Source organism: Athene cunicularia (genome assembly GCF_003259725.1).
Source record: "Athene cunicularia isolate RWA chromosome 4 unlocalized genomic scaffold, athCun1 chr4_part3, whole genome shotgun sequence".
Classification (NCBI taxonomy): Eukaryota; Metazoa; Chordata; class Aves; order Strigiformes; family Strigidae; genus Athene; species Athene cunicularia.
Window position 1 is genome coordinate 7914038 of NW_020799100.1, and position 21925 is coordinate 7935962.

Genomic DNA, 21925 nt, shown 5'->3' on the forward strand with positions numbered 1-21925 from the left:
ACTTCATTTCAGTATGGGACCCCACACCTTCAGTCCCATGGATCTATCTATATGTGACATCAGTGTTTGGTTGGGTTGAAGGTCTCTGGAAGCAGCGTCTGCTTAAATAGACATCCTTCTGCAAGGCTTGGAACTTTACTGTTTAATTTTTCAGCGTTACAACTCCCTTATGGTTTGTTCTGGTCTTTCAGAAGTAACTGGCAGCTCATTAACAGCTTTTTATTAGCACTGAAAACCATGGGAGGGAAGCTGCACTGGTCATCTGGAGGCCTTGTCTTTGCTGGGCAAAAGATGTTTGTTGCCAGATAATTAGCTCACATACTGCAGCACAGAGTGCAGTCCTAGGTGTTTTCATTTCACAAAGCAAAAAATGTGTTAGAAGCGCTTCTATAGATGAGATGGTGAAGCATCAGATCATTTCGATTCGACTGTGCTGACAGACTGAGGGTGAGAGGAGGGGAGAAGTCTTGCTCCTCTTGACCTCCAAAGGGACAACTCTGCCTTTTTTCCTATCAAAAATGCAAGCTCATAGCAAGCACTTCAAATCAAAGTCACAACTTGGCCAGCTTATCAAAACAACTATAAAACCTCAAGGAAAATATGCATGTGTGGGCTGATTGATATATTATGTGGCTAGCGCTAAAAGGGCCCTGTTTGTGCCGTTTGCAGGCATGGCGGAAGCGCTGGTTCGTGCTGCGCAGAGGCCGCATGAGCGGGAATCCAGATGTTCTGGAGTACTATAGGAACAACCATTCCAAAAAGCCCATTCGGATCATTGACCTCAACGAGTGCGAAGTGTTGAAGCACTCAGGACCCAACTTCATCAAGAAGGAATTTCAGAACAACTTCGTCTTCATTGTGAGAACCACCTACCGCACCTTCTACCTAGTAGCCAAAACTGAGGAGGAGATGCAGATCTGGGTGCACAACATCAGCCAGATCTGTAACTTTGGACATCTAGAAGATGGCACAGGTAGGATCATACTTGTCTTGCAGGTGGGGAGGATGATCTGTGTCTGAGCTCCTGCACAGCAGCACCCAGGGTGGGAGGAAGCATGGACCTGGCTGGATGGGTGGTGTGGGACTCTGTTTCCTATAGCTTCACACAGCACTGAGATGCTTCTAAACCCTGATTTGAAAGTTATCAGGGATCTCACTTCTGAGTAGAAGTAATAGCTGGCTGCTTGGTCTCACTTTGAAGCAATTCCTGCTAGAATAAACAGCAGGTCCTTAATAAATAAAGGTACTGTTTATGTGAAAAGCTGACTGACTGTTATCTTCTGGGGCTGTTTATTTCATTACATGTCCCACATTTATTTAGTTTGGCTTAATGTAAGACACCTGTTCCAGGAAAGTGTCCTGCAAAACTTGCATTTTCTCAGGCTTTGCTGGATGTAGAATGTTCACAGTCTTGGGTGCATATGCACATTCCTGTATCAACGACAAAAATACTGAGCTGTCTTAGTCTATTAATGAGAAGAAAAATAAAGCAAAGGCAGAGGACAGGAGAGTGTTAGTGTGTGTCTAGACTTAAGAGATGGTCCTGCCAGTCAAGCATAAAGTCAGCCTGTTTTGCCAGGACCTACACCTGTATATACTCAGTAGGGTGAATGTCTTGGAAAGCTTCCAAGACAATCAACCACTCCAAGATGTATGTAGCCAGTGATTAAAGTTGGGACCTGTATCATCATTAACTTACCTTTCAGATGAGACAATTGGGCTCAGATAACAGCAATCTGTCTTTCCCTTGACATTTCCAAGGGGCATATACAGCAGCAATTTGAGACCTTCATAGGAAATGAGTCAGAATGAAGTAGTTCACCATGATGAAAGGTAGTGCAAGAGCAGAAGAGGGTGGTGATGGAGGTACTGGATCCCAAGGGCAGTAATATATTTGGGGGTATCATAGTGTGGCTCAGCAGATTATCCTGCCATTGTCCCTGTGCTGCTGCTCTCAGACTGCTACTGGCGTCTTCAACTGCTGCATAGCCATACCATCACTTTGTAACTTGAAAGGAAATAAAAGGCCATGGTGAGATGTTTTATTTTAGTCTAACCTGGTTCCTGGCCTTCTTTAATCTTCTCTTCTGTAGTTTATTCTGCAGGGAAATGGTAGTGGAAAGAGCACTGCAGCGCTTCTGTTATAAATCTGATGTCTGCTCTCTTCCCATTTACTTTAGAGACCACCAAGAAAATGTACTGAGATATTTTTATGTGCCAGTACAAGCTGCCCATGAATGCAACTTGCAAACTAGAGCAGGTAGCTTTGAGGGATTGGAATCAGTTCAACTTTGGAGCTTGGTTGTAATTAGAGATATCCAGTAACCCCTTTCCTACGGATCTGCCCTTGTTGACACTGAGATGTTGGTCTTGCATTGCTACTTCTGGTGCAGTATTATTTTAAATACAATATTACCAATTACACTGAAATGCAGGTAAGGCTTTCTGTGCAAAACAGAATAGGGAAATAATTTTTGCCTCTCAAATTTGCACACAGACCTGTGCTGACACTGTGTTGAGGATGTGCATAGGAAGATATGATCTGTGGCAGAGGAGCTAAGGCAGCTGCTGTTGCCAGCACAGATGAATTTATACTGGGAAATGTCTGTGCTGTTTTGCTGGCACAGTACAGCATTGCTTGTGAAACTTGCATATGGGCAATACTCAGAGTATTATACAGTGATATTTCTCTGGCAGCAAAGATTGCTAGTGTAGACACTGATGGACAAGAAGTGACAACTCTTGGCATGGCATTTGGGAAGGCTGACATCCCAAATTTCCAATCCGTTCAAGGCAGATATCCCCTGGAAAGTTCAACAGTGCAGAGCATTTTCCTTGGTTCACTGTGAAGTCTGGCACCTGAATTTACAGCCCTCATCAAAGACTGCGTAAGCTAAGCTTCCAGGCATGCACTTATGTATCTCTAATGGCCAATAGCTCATAAGATATTCTATTTACCCTGCAGTTCATGCTGGTGAGGTCAGGTCTAGGGTGTATTTGGGTCAGGTTGCAGGACATGGTCAGATCATCTGATTTAAATCTGTTTAAAACTGTTATACAAGTTGCACATCACATTTCAAACAGTTGTTAATTACTTGAGATTTTTGGAAGCACCTAAATCCCTCAAGATCCTGTAAGCTTAAACAAATTACCCTTAAAAATTAACATAAGAAGAGAGAAGCTCTATTAAATGCCATATGCTTTTTTAACTTGAATGCTACTGTGTTAAAAAAATAATAGTCCCTGAAATGAATCATCAAAAGAAACACGCATCAATTGCAAGAAATTTTAATAAGCTGTTCTGTGTATTAAAATGAATCTCAAAGCCAATATGATATTGAGAAATCACTCTTAATCCTTGCATCTGAAAATTTGCTGTGACTTTGAGACCAAAACCAAATCTGCTGCTTTCTCCCCTTAATGCAGAGAAAGTGCAGCCACAGGTTTATGCAGTGACTCAGCTGTAAACACCGTCCCATTGTTCCAAATTAGTCCCAGTAGCCAAGAAACTGGATGAACATCCAGGTCCTAGTCATCGAAGGCCTCTGGTCTGACATGTAAGCAGCCAGATGCAGACTGAAGTTAGCAAAACTGTGGCTGGCCCTGTGAGGACAGCTTTTTAGTCAACAAGAGAGAGGACGGCTGAGAGACAAGGCAAAATGCGAGCTCCAGGCAGATGTCAGGAAGCACCTGGAAGGGCGACTGTCAGGAAGGACTTGCCAGCAGCAATCATCGGCTGCCGCAAGAAACTGTGCTGCTGGCTGTGCTGAAAATGATGGGGGAGCTGGCACCTTCGGGGGAGTCAGCTGGAAGGGAGAGGAAGAGGCTTCCTTCCCTATTTTCCCACCATTTCTATGTAAAAGCTTGCAAGTAGAGCACTTGTTCCCCAATCCCACAGTACCTGGGGATTGAGAGGACACTTGAGCCAAGTGGCTGGGCAGAAGAGTGGATGAAATAAGGTGCACTTTATCCCATATGCAAGCTGAAGCCATGATTAATTGATATAACACAATATAGCAGCTTTTCATTGGAGAAACTGCTGTGAAAGTTGTTTAGCCTTTTTCATTAGGAAGCCTTACTTTTAAAGATTGTAGCTGTGCATTGAACCTCAGGCCATGCTGGCAGCTCCTCAGCCCAAGAGAGGGATCTCTTGTCTTGGGTTCTCTCTTCACTTCTTCCACAGGCTCCAAGTATTGTTCCACATCCCATGTAAATGCTTTGCTCCTTCCAGATGCAGCCCTTACCTGAAGGTCCCTGCTGATCTCTATTGCTCCCCTTGCTCTACTCTCTCCCACATCACCCAGTGCCACAGTGGGGCCTGGTGTCCCTGGGGAGGCTCCCTCACTGGTGGCCCTCCCTGCACAGTACATAGGGTGGCCCTGCCCAAGTTGTGGTCTAAGTGACAGGTTACCCTTGGTTCTCTCTTGGCTGCTGACATTTGGATTAGACCATTTCTGTTCCTCCATCTCTCCCTCACCTCTGGTTGTGTGTTCACTTATCCTTGCCCATTGCTGGGACTTTCTCCCTTTCTGCCTGCTCCTCTCATGGTTTCTTTGCCTCCTTAAATGTCCCTCCCTTTTGTTTTTCTTTTACCAGTGTGCACAGATCCTGCCCCCATGGCATGGGGATGGCCTGATTCCCCAGGACCTTGTGGCAGCCACACTGGGGAGCATCTCCCCCAGTCAGGGCAGTGTGCTGGGAGCAAGGGAGCCAGGACCACTGCAGTGAGGGGACTGTGCCCTCCTTGCAGAGATGCTTTCTCCTGAGCATCTTCATTTCCCTGCTCTGTTCCCATACAAAGCAGGGCAGGCAGCATCCAGGCAGGCTTGCTTGCTGCCACACCTGGCCCTTGCACATGAGTTCAGGGGAGGTTGATGGCTCCTCCCAGCCCGTGCTGGAGCACAGCCTCTGGAGCTAGCTCCCTCCACACTTCCCTCTCGGCAGGAGGAAATCCCCTCTCAACTGCATGGACTCCAGGCTGTTCTTTACTGTCAGGCTCTGGCCCCTGGCCAGAATGGGTGGGTGGCATTTCTACCTCCTTGATATGGCAGTGCAGCCTGGCGGGGAACTGCTGTGAGCAGGACACCCCTGTTTCACTGTGTCCCTGCACTGCTGCTGTGCCCTAACAATTTTGGGGAAATGAGATGAGGTCTGTAGCAGGTGGGAGTAGCCCTCTGTTTCCCCAAGCTATGGCCCTGCATTGATGGGGAGAGTCACTGCAGAGGATGCACACACAGTGACTTTCCCCATCAATGCAGGGCAGAGATTTTTTGGGTTAGCACCCACTGAAGCAGTTATTCTGGCAGCCAAAGCCTCCTGCTGCCTCTCTGGCAAAGGGAAGGGCAGGCACCAAACCTGTTCTCTGCCTTCTCACTGTTGAAAATGGCCATGCATAATTTATTCTACTCAGCTGCTGTCGTGGTACAACTTTAATGCATGCTGATTTGGTTACCAGCAGAGCTGGCAGGGACAGGGATAGTCTGTTAGGAGCTGGCTGCAGGTCTCTGAGCCCTGAAGGTTAGAAAAGGGCAGGTCTGCATTGTCCCCATCCCTCCCTCCTGCTCACAACAGTTGCCATGTGGTCTGCAGCTCGAAGCCTTTCCTGATGGGATAATCCGTGGCTAAACCCTGTGAGTACCAGATGGAGTTCAGGCCTGTTCATTCTCTGTGTTAATAATCCAGAAAGTCATTAATTTCTTTCCTATGCACTGTGGCAGTTTTTAGTTGGGAGTTTTGTTTTGGGTTTTTTTCTTTTTAAATGTGGTCAGATGGTGACGTGAACATGCTTTTCTGAGATCCCCATGGAGTTAGCCTGGTGCATATTTGATCATCCTCAGCTTGCAAGACAGCTCTTAGTCCAAGATTTGAAAGCAGGGTTACTGTCTGAGCCAGCACAATGAACAAGAGAAAAGTTATTTTTCAGATGGGAAGGCTGCAGCCCTCAGCTCTGCTTTGCAAATATGAAACTCTATAAAAGCCATTCCTTCCAGATGCTCATTGCTGAAATCCTGCTGCTCTGAGCACCTGCTCAAAATTAAGCAAATGCTTTGCTTAAACTTGAATTTAAGCACGTGCTTATGTGCTTTGCTGACCTGGGGTCCACCGGTGCACCAGACCTCCAAAGGTAACAGGAGGAAGCAAGTCGTTACTGGTAGATGGTAAGGAAAGAGGCAGCTCCCTCCCCAGTTTAAAGGGATGAGGTGTGGGTAGTGCAGGGAGAGAAGATAAGCTGTCTTACCCTTCTGAGATAGGAAAGATGCCAGGGTGAAGCCCACTGTGGCTGGTGTGGAAGTCTGGGTCACTAGAGGGTTTTGTTTGTGCTTAAGGACGTTTTTGTCTAACCACCCAAGTCTTGGCAGTCCTCTGCATCCCTCCTGTCCTTGTGTATACACCTAGCACCTCCCAGGGTTGAGAAGTGATTACAACAGCCCAGTACAGTGCCAGGGATTGTTGCTGTGTTGAGATGAGGACTAGGTAGAACCTGCCAGAGGATCTCAGGACCTCAGTGCACAGCGCAGGATCTGGCCTGCAGCATGCACGCAGATGGTCAGGGGCTGGTTCCCGGCATTGCCAGCAAATTCTGGGTGTCAGAAATCTGCCTTCTTGCTACACTTCAGAGGCATGTTTATGCTTGGTTTGGTTTTATCAGCAGGAGCTGGGTTTTTGTTTTTGCTGCAGGGTTTTTCGTTTTGAAGAGTTCTGCAACTTTGTCTCAGTGTCTGTGCTTCAGCCAGAGAGACGGGTAACCGTGGCCCCGCAGGTGTTGGGGACAGCTGGGGCACCCGGCCAGCACTGCCTAGTACCCGTGCAGGCCTGGCAGGGGAACTGCCATGCAGCAACCTGAAACTTCATTAGAAAAATCATATTCTCTAATTGAGGGCTTGTGCTACTGGCGCTGCTGTCTGAGCTCACTGCCAGGAGCAGATGCCTTTGAGGAGCTCTCTGCAGGCACCCCAGTCCCCTCCCGCTCCACAGCTGCCCATGGTGGGAGGCCCGACTTGCACTGAGGACTCTATTTTTGAGTCGGAACGCCTCAAAAGCTGGGCCAGAGGCTGTGCTTAGCCTTAGTTGTGTGTGGCTCAGCCATCACTCCTAGAACCCTCCTGCCCTGTATCGCCAGCTTTCTAGCTGGGATGGAGGCCAGGGAAGCAACAGAGCCAGACTTGTCTCTGCTGCCTGACGATGCTCAGGCCGAACAGGTATGTGTGCCTCGGCCGTTTGCTGCCAGTGAAGGGTGGCCTTGGTGGTCGGAGGTGAACCCAGAGCTGAGCAAATGGCCAGCTCTGTGCAGCCTGGGCCAACCCTGCTGCCTGCAGCCCAAACCTGCTCCTCTCCCCACCACCACCCCTCTCTGTGCCAGGGGAACCGAAGTGTTATGCCTGAGAAAGGAAGGAGTGGGGAAGGTGTCACTGAGCACAGGCTCCCCTGTGCCTTGTGGCCTCCAGAAAAGGAGTGTCCTTTTTCTCAGCAGAGCTCCAGCTGGGCAATAACAGCTACACCATGGCTCTCGTGGATTTGATGCCTAGGGAGGCATAAGGAGTTTGCAGACAAGTTCAAAGATGCAACAAATCTGGGTACTTTGTGAGCCACAAAGCTCAGTTTTGTCCTCTGAGATCTGGAAAGCGTGAAGAAATCAATCCCTTTCCTTGTTGCCATTAATTTGAACTGTTAGATATTAATAATTAATTATTTGCGTTAGGTCCTTAAAAATGCTTGATAAAACAGACTGCCTCAGGACTTTCCTCAGCAGCAGCTGTCTTAGTTAATATCTGCAGGACAGGTGCTACAGCCCTGCAGGAGTGGGGGACCCCAGAGCAAGGTGGGGTCTGCACCTCCTGTGGCCCTTGATTTGGCAGCTGGCTTGTCCAGCCTGGACAGGGGGAGCAGCTGCAAAATCAGGCTTCCCTCTCCCCAGAATCGGCTTTTGCCTTGACCCACTGCTGTTCTGGGGTAAAACATCCCTGGTGCAAAAGCAAGGTGGTAATGGTCAGGAGAGGCAGTGGACCAAGGTGAGTCAGAGCCATCCCTCAGCCAGGGCCATCTATTCCCATTACAGGTTCGGTGGAGAGCCTGTCCCACACGACCTCGTCCCCACAGCCATCGCCAGCCGCCTCCACCCACACCTCCCGCATCGCTGATCCCTCCTTCTCAGTCAACCATGCTGCTGCTGACGTGTCTGCTGCAGAGGAGACGCCCAGCGAGTCAGAGTCGATCTTCCTCCCTGACTACCTCTTCCTCTCCAACTGCGAGTCGGGCAAGCTCAGCCACAATAGGTAGGTCTGGGATCTGCCAGATGAACTGGGTTGGAGCTGCCCAGTGATGCCCTGGGAAACTGGGGCAAACTGGTCCCTGAGCCCACCACTCAGGGTAGGCTCTCAAGCACAACAGGTGGTCTGCCACATAATCCAGTTTACAGGGGCTTTTCATAATGCAGATTAGCAGTCGAGTCTTGTATGTTGGTCCTGTCCCTTTCCAGGGTGGGTGGCTGGGGACCTCACATAGCCTCCCTCCAAACATCCTTTCTGCCTGCTGCTGCCCAAGGTGCTTCACAAAGTGCCCCAGCCCAGCTCAGAAGGGACCTTCCACAGCCATAGGAAAGGGACAGATTTTGTCCTGAACTGTGGGGTTGGGGTTTTTTTGCTGTGATCTTGCTCAGTTGCAACCAGGAGAAAAGGAAAGCACAGGTCCTGACCTCTGTCTCTGTGCAGGTGTGACAGCTGGTCGAATTCAGACAGATCTCTGGAGCAAACCTCATCAGATGATGTTTTTGTCGACTCCTTGCAGTCCCAGCCCTCCTTGTACCTTGTACAGCCGTCCAGCACTGGCAGTGTGCACCAGGACGGGGCCCCGTTGGCAAATCCCAGCACCATGTCCAGGAATATAGACATTAGCGGGCCACCCAGTGACTTTTCTTCCTCTTCTCCACTGCTGGGGACGCCGCTGACACCAACCTTTCAGATTGACAAGAGCCAAAACGTGCTGTCCTACGGTGTAACCCAGCTAGACATCCTGTCCAACACACCCCCGCCACGGCCGCCCAAGCCAACCCACTTCTCAGACAGGAGAGGGGATGAGGTGGGCGGCGGAGCCCTCCAGAATGGGCACGCAGGGATCTGCCGAGCTCAGGTTGCTCTGGTGCCCAGGAGGATCTCCTTGTCCAGCTTAGACAACATGAGGAACTGGAAAGGTGAGTGCATTTCCAAGAGTGAGCAAAGCAGGACCCGTGTGAGGGATAGAGCTGCCCATGAGCACAGAGTGGGTGTCCACCTCCAGTTGTGCCTCCCTGTCCTCCCCGCTGCAAAATCATACACCACCCAAAGCAATCTGAAGTGCTTTGGGTGAATCCAAGTAGGATTCAGACCTGTCCCTCACATTCTGCTTGTTTTCTGTAAAAGCCCCTCAGTGTGTACACATGGGCAGCAATTTGGCTGATCTCTTCAGGGTGCTTCATGACTTGCTAATTTTCCATGCCCCCTCTCCAAAATAGAAAACAATAGAAAAAAAAAAAAAAAGCCATTGTATCAGGCAATGCCAAATTCTCTGTTTATGCAGGTCAAAATGCAGGCTTGCACGTGGGAAATGCCTCTGTAGCTGTGCTGCTTTGCTGCATCCAGTCCTTTGCATAACAGCAGCGTGTCTTTTTGCAGCTTAGAGAAAAGAACGGGAAGTCAGGGAGACACTGGGGATGGAATGTAATCCCAGTTGAACCAGGGACTCTGTGTGTCCTTAAGCAAATCCCACTCTGTCCTTGCACTTCAGTCAGGGTAGCCTGAAAACCTGCTGCACAGCAGGGCTCTGAAGTTCTGCTCTGAGCTGAGGTGACTTTTCCACTTGTTCTTGAAACATCAGCATGACAAACAAAAATAAGTCCAAAAACCCAGAACATCAAGGTGTCAAAGAACAGATATGCAATATGAGAGTTTTATTTTGTGGAGTCACAGAACAGAGGGAGACATCTGGAAATCAAGTATTTTGCAATGATGTGTCCTTTTTGATGAGGAATAAAATGCAGGTTTTTAAGGACAAGCATCCCTTTAGACTTCTGTAGTTTGAATGACCAAGTGGTGTTTGGGGCTGTTAGATCTTCCTCTTAAAACTCAAAAGCTAAAGCAAGGAGACATCTGTCCAGCCTGTTTACCAGTGTACAAACAGTTCTTGGAAGGTTTCTGGAGAAACACCTGTCAGTGGAATTAGTATTCTTAATTATCAGTTATATTTAGTTGCTCCTCAAAAGGTGCTGCTTTTGCTTCTGCACGTGTGCCGCTGAAACACCACCAACGTGTTTGAGACAGTTAATGTTCCTCCAAACCAATTTATGCCAAAATGTTTTTAAGAGGATTAAGTGGCCGAATGTCATGTTCTGCTACTGTGCTGCAAGGTTATCTCTGCCTGACAGGGGGCAGCAATGAATTAATAAGTGCTGCTAATTTTTCTTACCCTAAGTGCAGCTGAAACTATTTGAAAGGTTAAACTCTGAATTCAAATGTGTTTAACAAGAAGATGAGAAGAAGAAACAGGGAGAAAACAGCTGTTCCTCACCAGCTCCCAGAGTGAGCCCACTCGAGTTATTTACTTAATTTTTTGCCCTTGGCAACCTGTAAAAACTGAACAGATGTAATTAATCCAGTGCAAACGCAGCATATGCTGGTTGCAGTACCATGAAGGGGAACAAGCTGTACACATGTAAGGCACCTGTATCCTGGCATCTGCCAGAGCATTGTGCCTGAATGTCTTTTTGCCAAAATAATAAATAAATGTAGCTGTCCCGGTACAGTGTGTCTATCTGAATATATACCCACACTAACAGTATTGCTTTATTCTTGCTTAGCACTTTTGCCTTTTATGTTGATACCATCACAAAGACCCCCAGTTGCAGTGCAGTTTTGACATCACCATAAGAGCAGGAACTGGATTAACATGGTTGCAGGGTGTTAATGCATTCCCACAGAAAAGCCATTTTCTGGACAGAATAATTTTCAAGAAAAGGATGGTAGTTGTAAGCATCTCTCACTGCTGATCTGCTATGCACTGAATACTGAATTTCAGGGTTTTTGCCTTTTGCTTCAGAAATAAAATTGACCTCCACCAAAGGCCAGCCTACACAAGGGGACACTGTGACTGGTGACCGTTTCCCTGGATGTTTGTTCCCTGTCAGCTTGAGCCTCTTGCACCAACCACATCAGCATTTCTGGGTGACAAGGAGAAGAATTTCTCTCCTACCATTAAGTTTTCCTATGCACTCTCTGTACAGTAACATGTGCTTCCCTGGCACCTTACATATGTGGCTCCTAAATAACTTTCCAAACAGTAAGGAATTAATATTCCCTACAGTCCCTTTCCATATCATTTCCCCAGTTTGACAGATGGAAAACAGAGTAGGGCTAGAGCAGGAGCTGGCTTAATTTTTTTTTTTTTGGTTGCTTGCTCTCCACACCACACCAGTCTTTCTCCCCAACTGCTTGCATTGCAGGAAGCATAAGTTACAGCTGGATATACATGAACATGTTCCTTGGTTTCATCATACTTAAAATAGATGTAATCACTCTTGAAATGCTATTGAGTTGGTTCTGGTCTTAGGTGTCATTGGATTTCCTCATTTAGGATAAATACTAGGAGTTATAGAATCTTTATAAAGCTCTAATTATTTTAGAGCCATATGCTTTACTCCAGAATTATGTCTGTAAGGTTGCACTGCCTTACCACATTTTTAATCACTTTTTTCTCCTTGCAGCAGACGTGGAAGGCAGTTCCTTAAGAAGTCGGGATAAGAGGCTTAGCTTGAATTTGGTAAGTACTCTGTTTGCATAAATTTAAAACACTGGCACATAAACTTCAGAAAGTGAATCATTTCACGTCCTGATATTCAATCATTCCTCTCCTGTGTTCAGAAGAAGAATAAAAAAATGGAAGAAGCACTTGGCTTTGGGCAACTTCTGAGCTGCTTCTTCACAACTACAGGAAGCCTTGGAGGGAGGGGGAGACTACAACACTGGGCACTCTGTTTTTAAAGTCAGTGAAGCCAGGTCTGTTGTGAAAAGGATACCAGTAACCTCAAGAATTAAACTTGACCAGATGCATCTGGGAGAACTGCTTATCTCTTGAAAAAAGGGTCTAAAGAAGCCTATCACTTCATGATCCTGGGAGATATCTCCTCTCTAGGACATAGGAAAGTCTCTGCTCTCAAAGTGCCTGCGACTCAGAGCTCTGTCAGTCCACAGCTTCCTGACTGAGCCTTTGACAGACATGATTATATGTAGCACCATCACACATCACATAACCAGTCTTCTGCCTGGCACTGGATACTGTCTTCTGTGTGGGAGATCCTTTGCTGCTTGTATGTAAGCTCTGGTGGTGGGCAACTTTTATTTTTCTCCCCTTTGAAAGCTTGCAAGGTTTCTGTTCTATCCCTCTTGCCACTCAGCCAGCACTAACCTGCATGAAATTAATGTCTAGTGTTTATTCTCAACTGTCACAACCAACTTGTAGGTCTGTTTGCTCTCTCAGCTTCCACATTTGCAAAAATCTGGTTCATTGGATGTTTTCCCTTCAGATGCTATTTTGTATGAAGGATCTTCCTTCATTTATAGGTCAGAATTACTGCTGGGAGAGGCAAGTGCAGCCTTGCTGAAATTGGAGGATTTAACCTACTTAAGTCACCAATAAGTTTGGTTCTAGTTTCCAGCAGTGACTTGCAAAGCTCAGAAGTGCACTTCTCTGTGCACTTCTGGACTGGAGTATGCATCCGAACTCATGTGTTTGTCTCGTGTCTTTCCGGCTTGTGCCTCTCAGAAAGGTCATGTCAGGACTCTTCTGGCCTGGGACTTGTCTCAGATCTGTGGCCAGCTCACAGCACCTGGCTTGCAGGGGGTTACCTATTCATTTATTGACCTGTTTTGTTTTTTTTTTTTTTCTTCTTTGCTTCTGAAGCCCTGTCGGTTCTCCCCGCTCTACTCAACTGCTTCGGACAGCACGGAGGACAGCTACGTGCCCATGCGCCCCAGCACCTCTCCCTCTGCGCCCGGCTCCGACTGTTCACCCGACGGCTACATCCCCATGAGCCCCGGCTCAGCCACGTTTACCTTCCCTGTTGTCAGCACTGAAAAACTCACCAGCCCATTACCTGAGCTTCCCTCAGATCTGGAGCCCCCTCCAGTGAACCGAGACCTCAAGCCTCGTAGGAAATGTAAGCCCAGACCTAAGGTGCAGTTGGCAGCCAAGGGGTCCCGATAGCAGGGACATGGGTGATCTCCTTTGGTAGTGTCCTTGGAACGGTTTAAAGCGCTTTGCACTCTAGAAGAGAGATTGAATTGCTGTGTAAGTGGCTTATAGTACCATAACAGGATGCATCTGCAGGGTCGTTTGTGAGCAGAGGAAGAGCATCCATGCCTACTTTTCCAGTCAAAGTGGCTGCAATTACCATGGTGCATGGCTTCAGATCCACTCTGACTGCAAATGACCAAATGGACGTAGCCTTGGAGCTATCCTGCAGCTCTGAAGTACATGTGCTGCTGTCTCACCAGCTCCCTGACCTTCCAGGAGCAGCACATCCAGGCACTCAAATACCCAAACTTGTGTGGGCTGTTGGTTAAACCTTGGTTGGGTAGGTGCAGCTGTCTGGCTTTAATTTGGAATTTCCTACAGATGCTTTTATTACAGATGGTAATTTTATACTTCTGCTTTTCATGGCATCTCCAAGATCTGGGTTGCACTTCCAGAGGATATACTGGGGAAAAAATTCAGCTTTGCAGCAGAGAAGTTGCCTAAACCTAGCATACATTAGAGTTCTCTGGGCTGCAGAGCAACAGGGGAAATCGACTGGGGACAGAGATTTAGACCATTGCCAGGAAGCAAAGCGAGCTCAGGTCCTTTCTTAGAGGGTTTTGAGAATGGAGTGAAAAATCGTGCATTGACTAGTGAGAGGAATGATTGTGATCTCCATGTGTAGGATCTTTCTGTTTTTGAAGAGAGCCCAAAACCTGTGTTGACCTGTAGGCAGAACTGGCCTCTCCTCCTGGAGGCAGCATATACAGAGCAGATCTGAGGCAAGCACATAGATCTTGTGGGGCACTTGCTTTCCTTATGCCCGTTGTATTTATTCTATTATTTTAGGGTAAATGAGGGACTTTGCTTTCTAGCACTGACCGAAGTGGTCATTTGTTACTGATTTCTGTCTTGGTTATATCAGTTATGTTCTGTGGAATACTCTGTTAGTTTCTTGCTGTTAATATAAAACTGCATTTTTTGAACAGTCTGTACTTTTCATTATCTCTGCTATTGGAAATACAGTTCCTTTTGTATCTGCTTGCAGCACGGCCACCTCCTCTGGACTTGAGGAACCTCTCCACAATCCGGGAGCATGCTGCCGTGACCAGGATGTGGACTGTGCCTTAGTAAGTCAACGAGAAACCTGCTGTTCCAATATTTTTAAAATTGTGGAATGGAGTTAAAAATAACTTACCATATCCCACAAGAAAAGTCCACAACAAAAAGTTCCCCAGGGCTCCTTCCAGCACCCCCCAGGCTTTTGCTATCTCTAAAAAGCAAGTGTCCCTTCTAGGACAGGCAGCTGCAGTGCATTCATCATCACGCAGTGACGCTCAGTCTGTATTGAAGGTTCCTTTTGAAAAGTCTAATGCCTCACTTTTTTTTTTTTTCTTTTTTTTTCAAAATGATAGAGCCATTTTTGTTCCTGAAAATTAATGCAGCAAAGGAGAACCAGATAAGATGAAGTTCTGCCTGACTTGTAGCCTCGGTGTAGCCTTTGCACAGCCACACAGCTATTCAGATTTGATCTGTTGGTGTGACTTTTGGTCACTGGAAATTAGTTGTGGGGTAAAACAAATGCTTTTGGTCCCAAAGCCCAGGTAGTATGAACAGATGATACTGCTGGGCTCCAAGGGCAGTGAGACTCATCTTCAGGGAACTCATGAGCAGGGCAGGACTGCAGCCTGCTGGCAGGGGGGAATCTTGGCCGTATAGCAAAAGGCTGACAGGAGACCAGCTGTGCTGAAGTGTGCATGCAAAAGCCAGGAATTCCCATCAACCTCCTCTGCACACCCCAGGCACTCCGGAAATTGTGTTTTTACGATAGTGTAAGTGCCAGACAGGGCATTTCCACTCCTCCACCTCAGGTAGCCATTTGGAGGGCAAAAAGGACATAAGATAGGGAGGTTTCTCAATTGCAGAGCCCTCTCTCAGCTGTACAGTTCTAAGGTAGTTAAAGCCCTTCAGTGCTGCGTGTTAGGGAAACCCAGAAGCCTGCCTCCCAGGCATCCCTGCCAGAGCGCTGTGGTTAATTAGTGCTGACACAGTGCAGAGTCCAGAAGGATAACAAGCTCAGAGGGAGTTTGCATGTTTTACATTAACAAAACTAAAAAGAAGTATGCCCAGAACTAATAAAGCAAAAGGAATTATACTGTTCATGCTGCACAAAGCGGCCATCTAATTTCCTAATAACTAACCCCATTGTGCTAGCCTGCAATAATTTACTGGCGATATACCTCTGACAGTTGTTAGTGGAAGAGATTTCCTTGTACAAGGGCTGAGTCACAGCCATCTCCATAGCACAGATAGCATGTGTTTACACTGTTCAAAGCCAGACAAGTTCCTCTGTATGCACCTCCAGTAGCTGATTAATTCACATCAACCTCCAAAATGTGGATACCCGCACAACTAAGTAGCAGCCCCACTGGCACATATTACCCAGATGAATTATATCTGTCTCTGTGCCCCTTGTTAGAGAATTGCTCCAATGTTTTATATTTTCTGTGATGCCAGAGATGGCAAACTTTCATAAATCCTAGGGAAAAAAAAAATCAACAAAACCACTCATAGTAATATAGCTCACTTTTTCTAGAACTGAGGAGTGGTTTTGGACATCCTCTCCATAAAGGCTGCAGCGTTAGTGTGAGTTTATTCACCATATGGACTGTGTCAGGCTTTGGCTTCATTTCAGAGCATCTGTAAGATGCTTCCTTAACCTCTCCTGTGTTTTTCTTCATAGCAATCGAATGAGCTTTATCTCACCAGAAAGAGACGGTATTAATTCAGCAAGAATATTTGCCAATTCAGTTTCCGGAGAAGAGGAAGAAAGTTACATTCATATGGTAATCTTCATTTTCACACAGCCATCCTTTGCTTTATTCTACTCTGTCACATTGATAGAGAATGCAGAAGTTTGTTTTCTAAGAAAAAATGTTGAGGAGGTTTGTCCTTTGCCTTCTGTTTTTAAAAAAAATGATGAAACGGTTTTAAACCAAAGACACTGGGACCAATTTACAGAGAGATAAGGGAAGCCCTTCTTCTGCTCTGCAGAACTCAGCTGTTCACCCACGAATGTTGCTGAGCAGTTCCAAGAGATCACAGGGATCAGCCATATTTACATGAGAACTCATTAAGGCAAAAGAAAATTAAATCTTTTCACCTTTTAAAAGTGTGTCCTGCAAAATCTCCTAGGAAATGACAGAAAGCCGTTAGTGCACTTCCTAAAGAAACACACCAAATATTGTGCAGAAACAGAACTCCCATTAAAGTCTCTTATTGCTTCTGCTTTGGCTGGTGGCACTAAGCCCACTTCCCATCCCATGAAAGAACATCTGGCTTTGTGGCTTCCTTTTCTTCATTCACTCTTTAGCCATATCTTGCAAAAGACCAGAATCTCAGTTTCCTTTGAATTTTAGGTGGAAATGGATCTCAAATCCCTTGATCTAAGCCAATGTCTACAGATTTGGCTCCACAGCCAAAGCCCAACAGCAATGGCTATAGAACTACATTGCAAAACTCACCACAATGTCCATGAACCATAGTTTCAAATTTTAACCCATACCTCTGCTAGATCAAAATCTGCTCAGAAGAGCAGTTCCAGTTGTAACTACTCTCTGTTTGATTTTTCTAGTCAAATAAGACCTTCCATACATTTGTGGTCTTCTGTGATTTTCTTGAGATTAACTTTCAACTGCTAGATTTGAACAGAATTATCACCATGTCTTCAGACTCGTAGAATGATGATGGTTGTTAAGAGGGCACCCTGGCAAATCTGAGCCTTCCAAGGGCTTGGGTCGAGAAGCTGGGCACAAGTCCTTCCTGATAACATTGAATGAAAATCAGCCTGGTTTGATTGTTTTGACATAATTACCAGGAGAAAAAGGCTCTCACAGTTTCTTTATGCCATCCCACAATTAATCCTGTGGTAAATCACCAAATGCACCCTTGGCATAAAAAATTAGGTGGGTGCTGACCCTTCTCACTTGCGTTCTGCCAGATGAGTCTCCCACCTCGCAGCTGTATTCCTGTTTCCTTTTAGGAACATGTTTTAAGAATATTAAAAGTTTCTCTTCTTTCCCAACAGGAACACAGACAGGCAACATCTCCATACAGTGGTGCTTTTCCATGGACAAGGAAATCTAACCTTGATTACTTAGCATTGGATTTTAATTCTGCTTCCCCATCCCCTGTACAGAAGGTACGAGTCATCTGAAAAACCCCACAGCCCGTCCTATTTTTTTTGACTGCTGGGAGGAAAACAAGACTGAGTCACACTCTGCTAGGTGCCCTAAGTATCATGATGAAGCCAGTCGTGTTTCCAGCGGCCTGCATTTGTGGCAGGCTCAAGATTAATATAATAAAAGCACCATTAGAGTGATGATAAGGTGTCCTGAGTGTGACTCATAGGGATGCCATTAACACGAGCTTGGCAGAGGGCATGAGACTGCTGGGATGTGCAGCCATGAGGACTCGTGGACAAGCTTGTTGGTGCTTGCAGGATCTCTGCATGCTCCTTCATTTTTATCATCTCCACAGACCCTTTCCTGCTAGTTTCCCCCTCAAATCTCTTTGCAGTAACAAGTTTACAGCCCATGATAAATTCACGGAGTAAAACCGTACCATCTCTTGTAACACAGCAAAAAGCGCATCTTTATTCTTGCATCACTGAAAGCATTTCAATTTCCTTAGCAATGCTGAGAAAATACATTCCTTGTCCCAGAGAGCTTACAACCTGCCCAGGAGGGAGGTAGTTACCACTGCAGAGCAATGAGCTGGTGTCAGTTTGGGTCATTTTATATCCTGTATAACATTTTCCCCATCAGCTAATGCTCCTGGATGCAAAAGACTCAAGACTCCTAAGCTTTCTTATTTAAACCCTCCCTGTAGTTAAAATGCAGATAGGTTATCCCTGCAACAGGATCACTCAGATGAGAAGAGAATGATTATCTGCATGGAAATAGCCAGAACAGCACGTTTCCCTCGCTCGCTGTGCTGGGCTGAGTGACAGGGTGACAGATGGATAATTATAGCTAAAGCAGGCTGTAAAGCAATGCTTTTGTCAGCTGATGTCACTGTGAGCTTCAAGGTGAAGTGAAGCAATCAAGGAACAAGGGAAAGGGAAAACAGAAAATCAAGTCAGGTTTCAGTAGCATGCCTTTTCAACCCTATAATTAATAGATCGTTTTTTTTCCTCTCTCTCTCACAGAAACCTTTTCTCTCTGAGGAGCAGAGAGTGGACTATGTCCAGGTAGATGAACAGAAGACTCAAGCTTTACAGAACACTAAGCAGGAATGGACAGATGAGAGGCAATCAAAAGTCTAAAGGAAGAAGATCTGGGATCTGGAGGATCTTTTTTTTGCACTGGAACCACAATGTTAATGAAGCAGCTATCACAGTGGAGTTCAAAGGCAGAGGGAGTTATAAGATGCTTACGGTCTGCAGAAGAACAGCATTTTTAATGGAGACCTTTGATTTCAGCTGGAAATAGTATGTTGAATGAGTGGTTCACTGATGACTCAAGTAAAGCATTACCCTTTTTACTGCCCTTACCAGTAAGCTACATGGTACCATTTTCTGGCATGATTCTGCGACAAGTCATACACTTAATGTTAACAAATTCACTACATGTTGCATTAATCTAGTTAGTCCCGCCTTCTTCCTCTGTTGCATAATTCCTAGTTGCTAAAGCTATTTTTTGATATTCCTACAAACACTGCAGGTGCTCAGAGTGCTTTTATGGCAACGGGCATCTGACAGGTATTGGTGACTAATCAACTAAAGGGCTAAAATACTGAAACAGTAAAAAGAACTTTTTGAATATATATAGTGCTTAAGCAAAGAGAATTTTGGAAAATATTTTTCCCTTGGGTTTAAAAGGTCTGACTCTGAGCTGATGCTGTCAGAAACTCAAAACAGGACTATGTACCAATGGGACTGGAACACATGGTCTCTGACCCTCCGGATGACAGTCATCGTATTAAGCTTCGTCTTTCCATTGTGGCTCACACTTGTCGCCTTTCTGTCTGATTCCTACTGATGTTTTCTCCCCTATCTTAAGGAGTGTCTTCAGCACAGCACAGCTGCTCCTCTAGCAGGAGGCTGCAGGCACACAGCTCTTGGCTGGCCAAAAAATAGAAAGGGAAGCTGTGAGCCTGTTTCTGCAAGTCTTGGGAGAACTGGCAAAGGATCAAGAATGCTTTCATCTGAACTGCAGAAGAAATGCCATTGGAATTGCTGGTAGTAGTCATCAAACTGATTGTTTCACTAGACCCACCCCCCCAAAAAAAAAGAGAGCTAGGAAGTGCAGCGTGCTCTGAGAGAGGCTAGCAGGCCTGCCAAAATAAAACAACAATGTGCTTACATGGCGTGAGGACCTCTGGGTTCAGGAAGCTGATCTACCTTGGGACTTGTTACAGGCATTATCTCAGGATCACATATGTGTATAGTTTATAACATATTTAACTTTGAAAGCTTGGCTGCAATCTTTATTTTAAGGTGGCACACAACCACTTGAATCATGGAAGTATGCAGTACTGCTGAGTGACCCACACTGGATTTGATCTTGCAGGCTTTGCTCATGCAGGTAAGTCCCACTAGCCATAAGAGGTCTGATCCTGTCAGCAAGGACAGGCAGCCAGGACCCTTAGGAAAGATTTCTTCTTTGACAGTGCCAAGTCACTGGCCTCCCTTCATGTGCCTGTTGCTACCACGTTGTATTACTGTAATCTGACATCCCAAAAATGCTGATTTACCAAACGGAGGCTGTAGAAATGTCATTGCAGAAACCACTGGCATTTCAAGGCTCCTGCTTACTGTCCTCCATGCACCCACTCTGCTTCAGCCATTTGGGCACTCTGGGAGGCTGAGAGATGCGGCCGAGTCACACGTCCTGCTGGGAGAGGCAGCATAGCTAACAGAAACACCAATTTTCTCCTACCTCAAGAGAGCTGAAGTGCTTGCAAGTCTCACTGCAAATACGAAGCTGGGGATCCATGGTGACCAGGCTATTAGCTTTCCCTGCAAGAACAACGAGGCTCACCTGCGCCTTTATTGACTCTGGGGCGAACTGGGCACCCAGGCCTGCAGGCATGAAGTGTCCTGGACTAGAGCTGCTTGGAAAAACAGGGTTTATACTGCAGATAGCTGACCTGCTGTTTCCTCCTACTCTGCTCCTCCAGCCCCCACCAAAGCGCTAAAATGAAAGTTAACGTTCATAAAAGTTTTGAAAATAATTCAGACTTTTCCATACAAATCTTGTCTGGTGTGAAATTTAGTTTGTTAAAACCCAGCTGTTTTGTCTTAAGACTGATTTAGGAGAGCTCTGAGCAACTGTGTCCTGGGTGTGGTATTGCTAGAGGGGAAGTGGGTTTGGGGAGAGGCGGTAGAGATCTGCACCTCCACAGAGGTGTTAGAGAGAGGTAAGTGAGGAAGGGCCACAGTTAAAATGTTTGCCTTTCTGCTCAAAAGAACTGGCTTTCTTTCAAGGTGTACAAATAATACATGTCACTGAAAGCTTTTAGTGAATGCTGCAGTACTGGAAGGGTTAAAAGACCAGCTAAAATGTATATTACAGTAGGGGACAGAAAATGTCCACCAAGGGCAGGTAAAATTATGCTATGCTACTGCAGATCCCCAATTGCAGAGTGATGGCATGGCAGCCTTTGATGCAGATTGCAATAGCATACCAATCGGCTCGTGTTTGACTGGAGCGTTTCTTTTCATGCTGTCAGAAAACCTTCTAAGTAAAAAAACACAGAGTTATTGGAGACAACTGACTTGCTTGTTATTCTAGTTTATTGTAAAAATATTTAAACTTTGACAAACTGGCTAATGTATCATTCAGAAGTTTTGAAAAGAAGGAGCTCTTTTGGGTTAATTTTGCCCCCATAAAAGGATATAAACATATAGCTTGGTGAGGGTTATCCTTAAATCAGAATGGGTTCCTTTCAACTTCCCAGTGTCCTCTGCTTGCCCCCCAGTGCTCTCTTGATCAAACACTGTTCACTGGTTTCTGACTTTCACTTTTTAACTAAAAGCTGAGTTAGAAGGTTTATTCAGATTTTTCATTTAAGTTTTGGTTTTACCTGCTGCTCCAGGGTCTGTGACATGCATTCTTGTGTAAGTACAACACACAAAACAAGAGCAATTAAAAAAACTACAAAAAAAGTTTTAAAAGCAGAGCAGTCCTCCCCCAAGACTTTTATTTCCTTTTGTTTTAGACAAATTTCACAATACTCCAAAGCCGGTAAAGAAGAGGAGAAGGATGGCAAAGTCCAAATTTGCTGTGGCCACCTCATCATTAAGGAATTTGGTGTGAATGGAGCCCCAGCAGTCCAGTAGATGACTGACATAGCTACGGGCTGCCACCAGCCCAGGGCCAACACCTGTAGAGCTTTCTGGTGGGAGAGGAGGGGTGTTACAGAGCAAAAAGGAGTCACTGTTTAATGAAGTTGGTTCTTAAATACTGATCCCTTGGCCAAACAGGAAAGAAAACCTGTGAAAGCAAACAAAGCGTATCTTATTTGAAAACATAGCCCGGGCAAGAGCCCTTGGTTAGCACTGGCTCCAGGGCCAGCCAGGCACACTCCTGATAGTGTCTGTTTTTTGCTGGGGGTCTGTTATTTGTATGTATTTCTTGGAATAAGTATCATGAGAGCTGTT

General features: G+C 46.0%; 1 protein-coding gene across 1 annotated transcript; it reads left to right on the forward strand.

Moving 5' to 3' along the window:
• The first annotated feature begins 627 nt into the window (after window positions 1-627).
• Window positions 628-21901, forward strand: GAB3 (GRB2 associated binding protein 3). The gene is made up of 9 exons (XM_026848767.1): window positions 628-973; window positions 8057-8273; window positions 8709-9187; window positions 11732-11787; window positions 12928-13183; window positions 14309-14390; window positions 16004-16106; window positions 17348-17461; window positions 18470-21901. Exons 1-9 carry the CDS (start codon window positions 628-630, stop codon window positions 18584-18586), a joined length of 1770 nt encoding a protein of 589 aa, XP_026704568.1. The 3' UTR covers window positions 18587-21901.
• The last annotated feature ends 24 nt before the right edge of the window (window positions 21902-21925 follow it).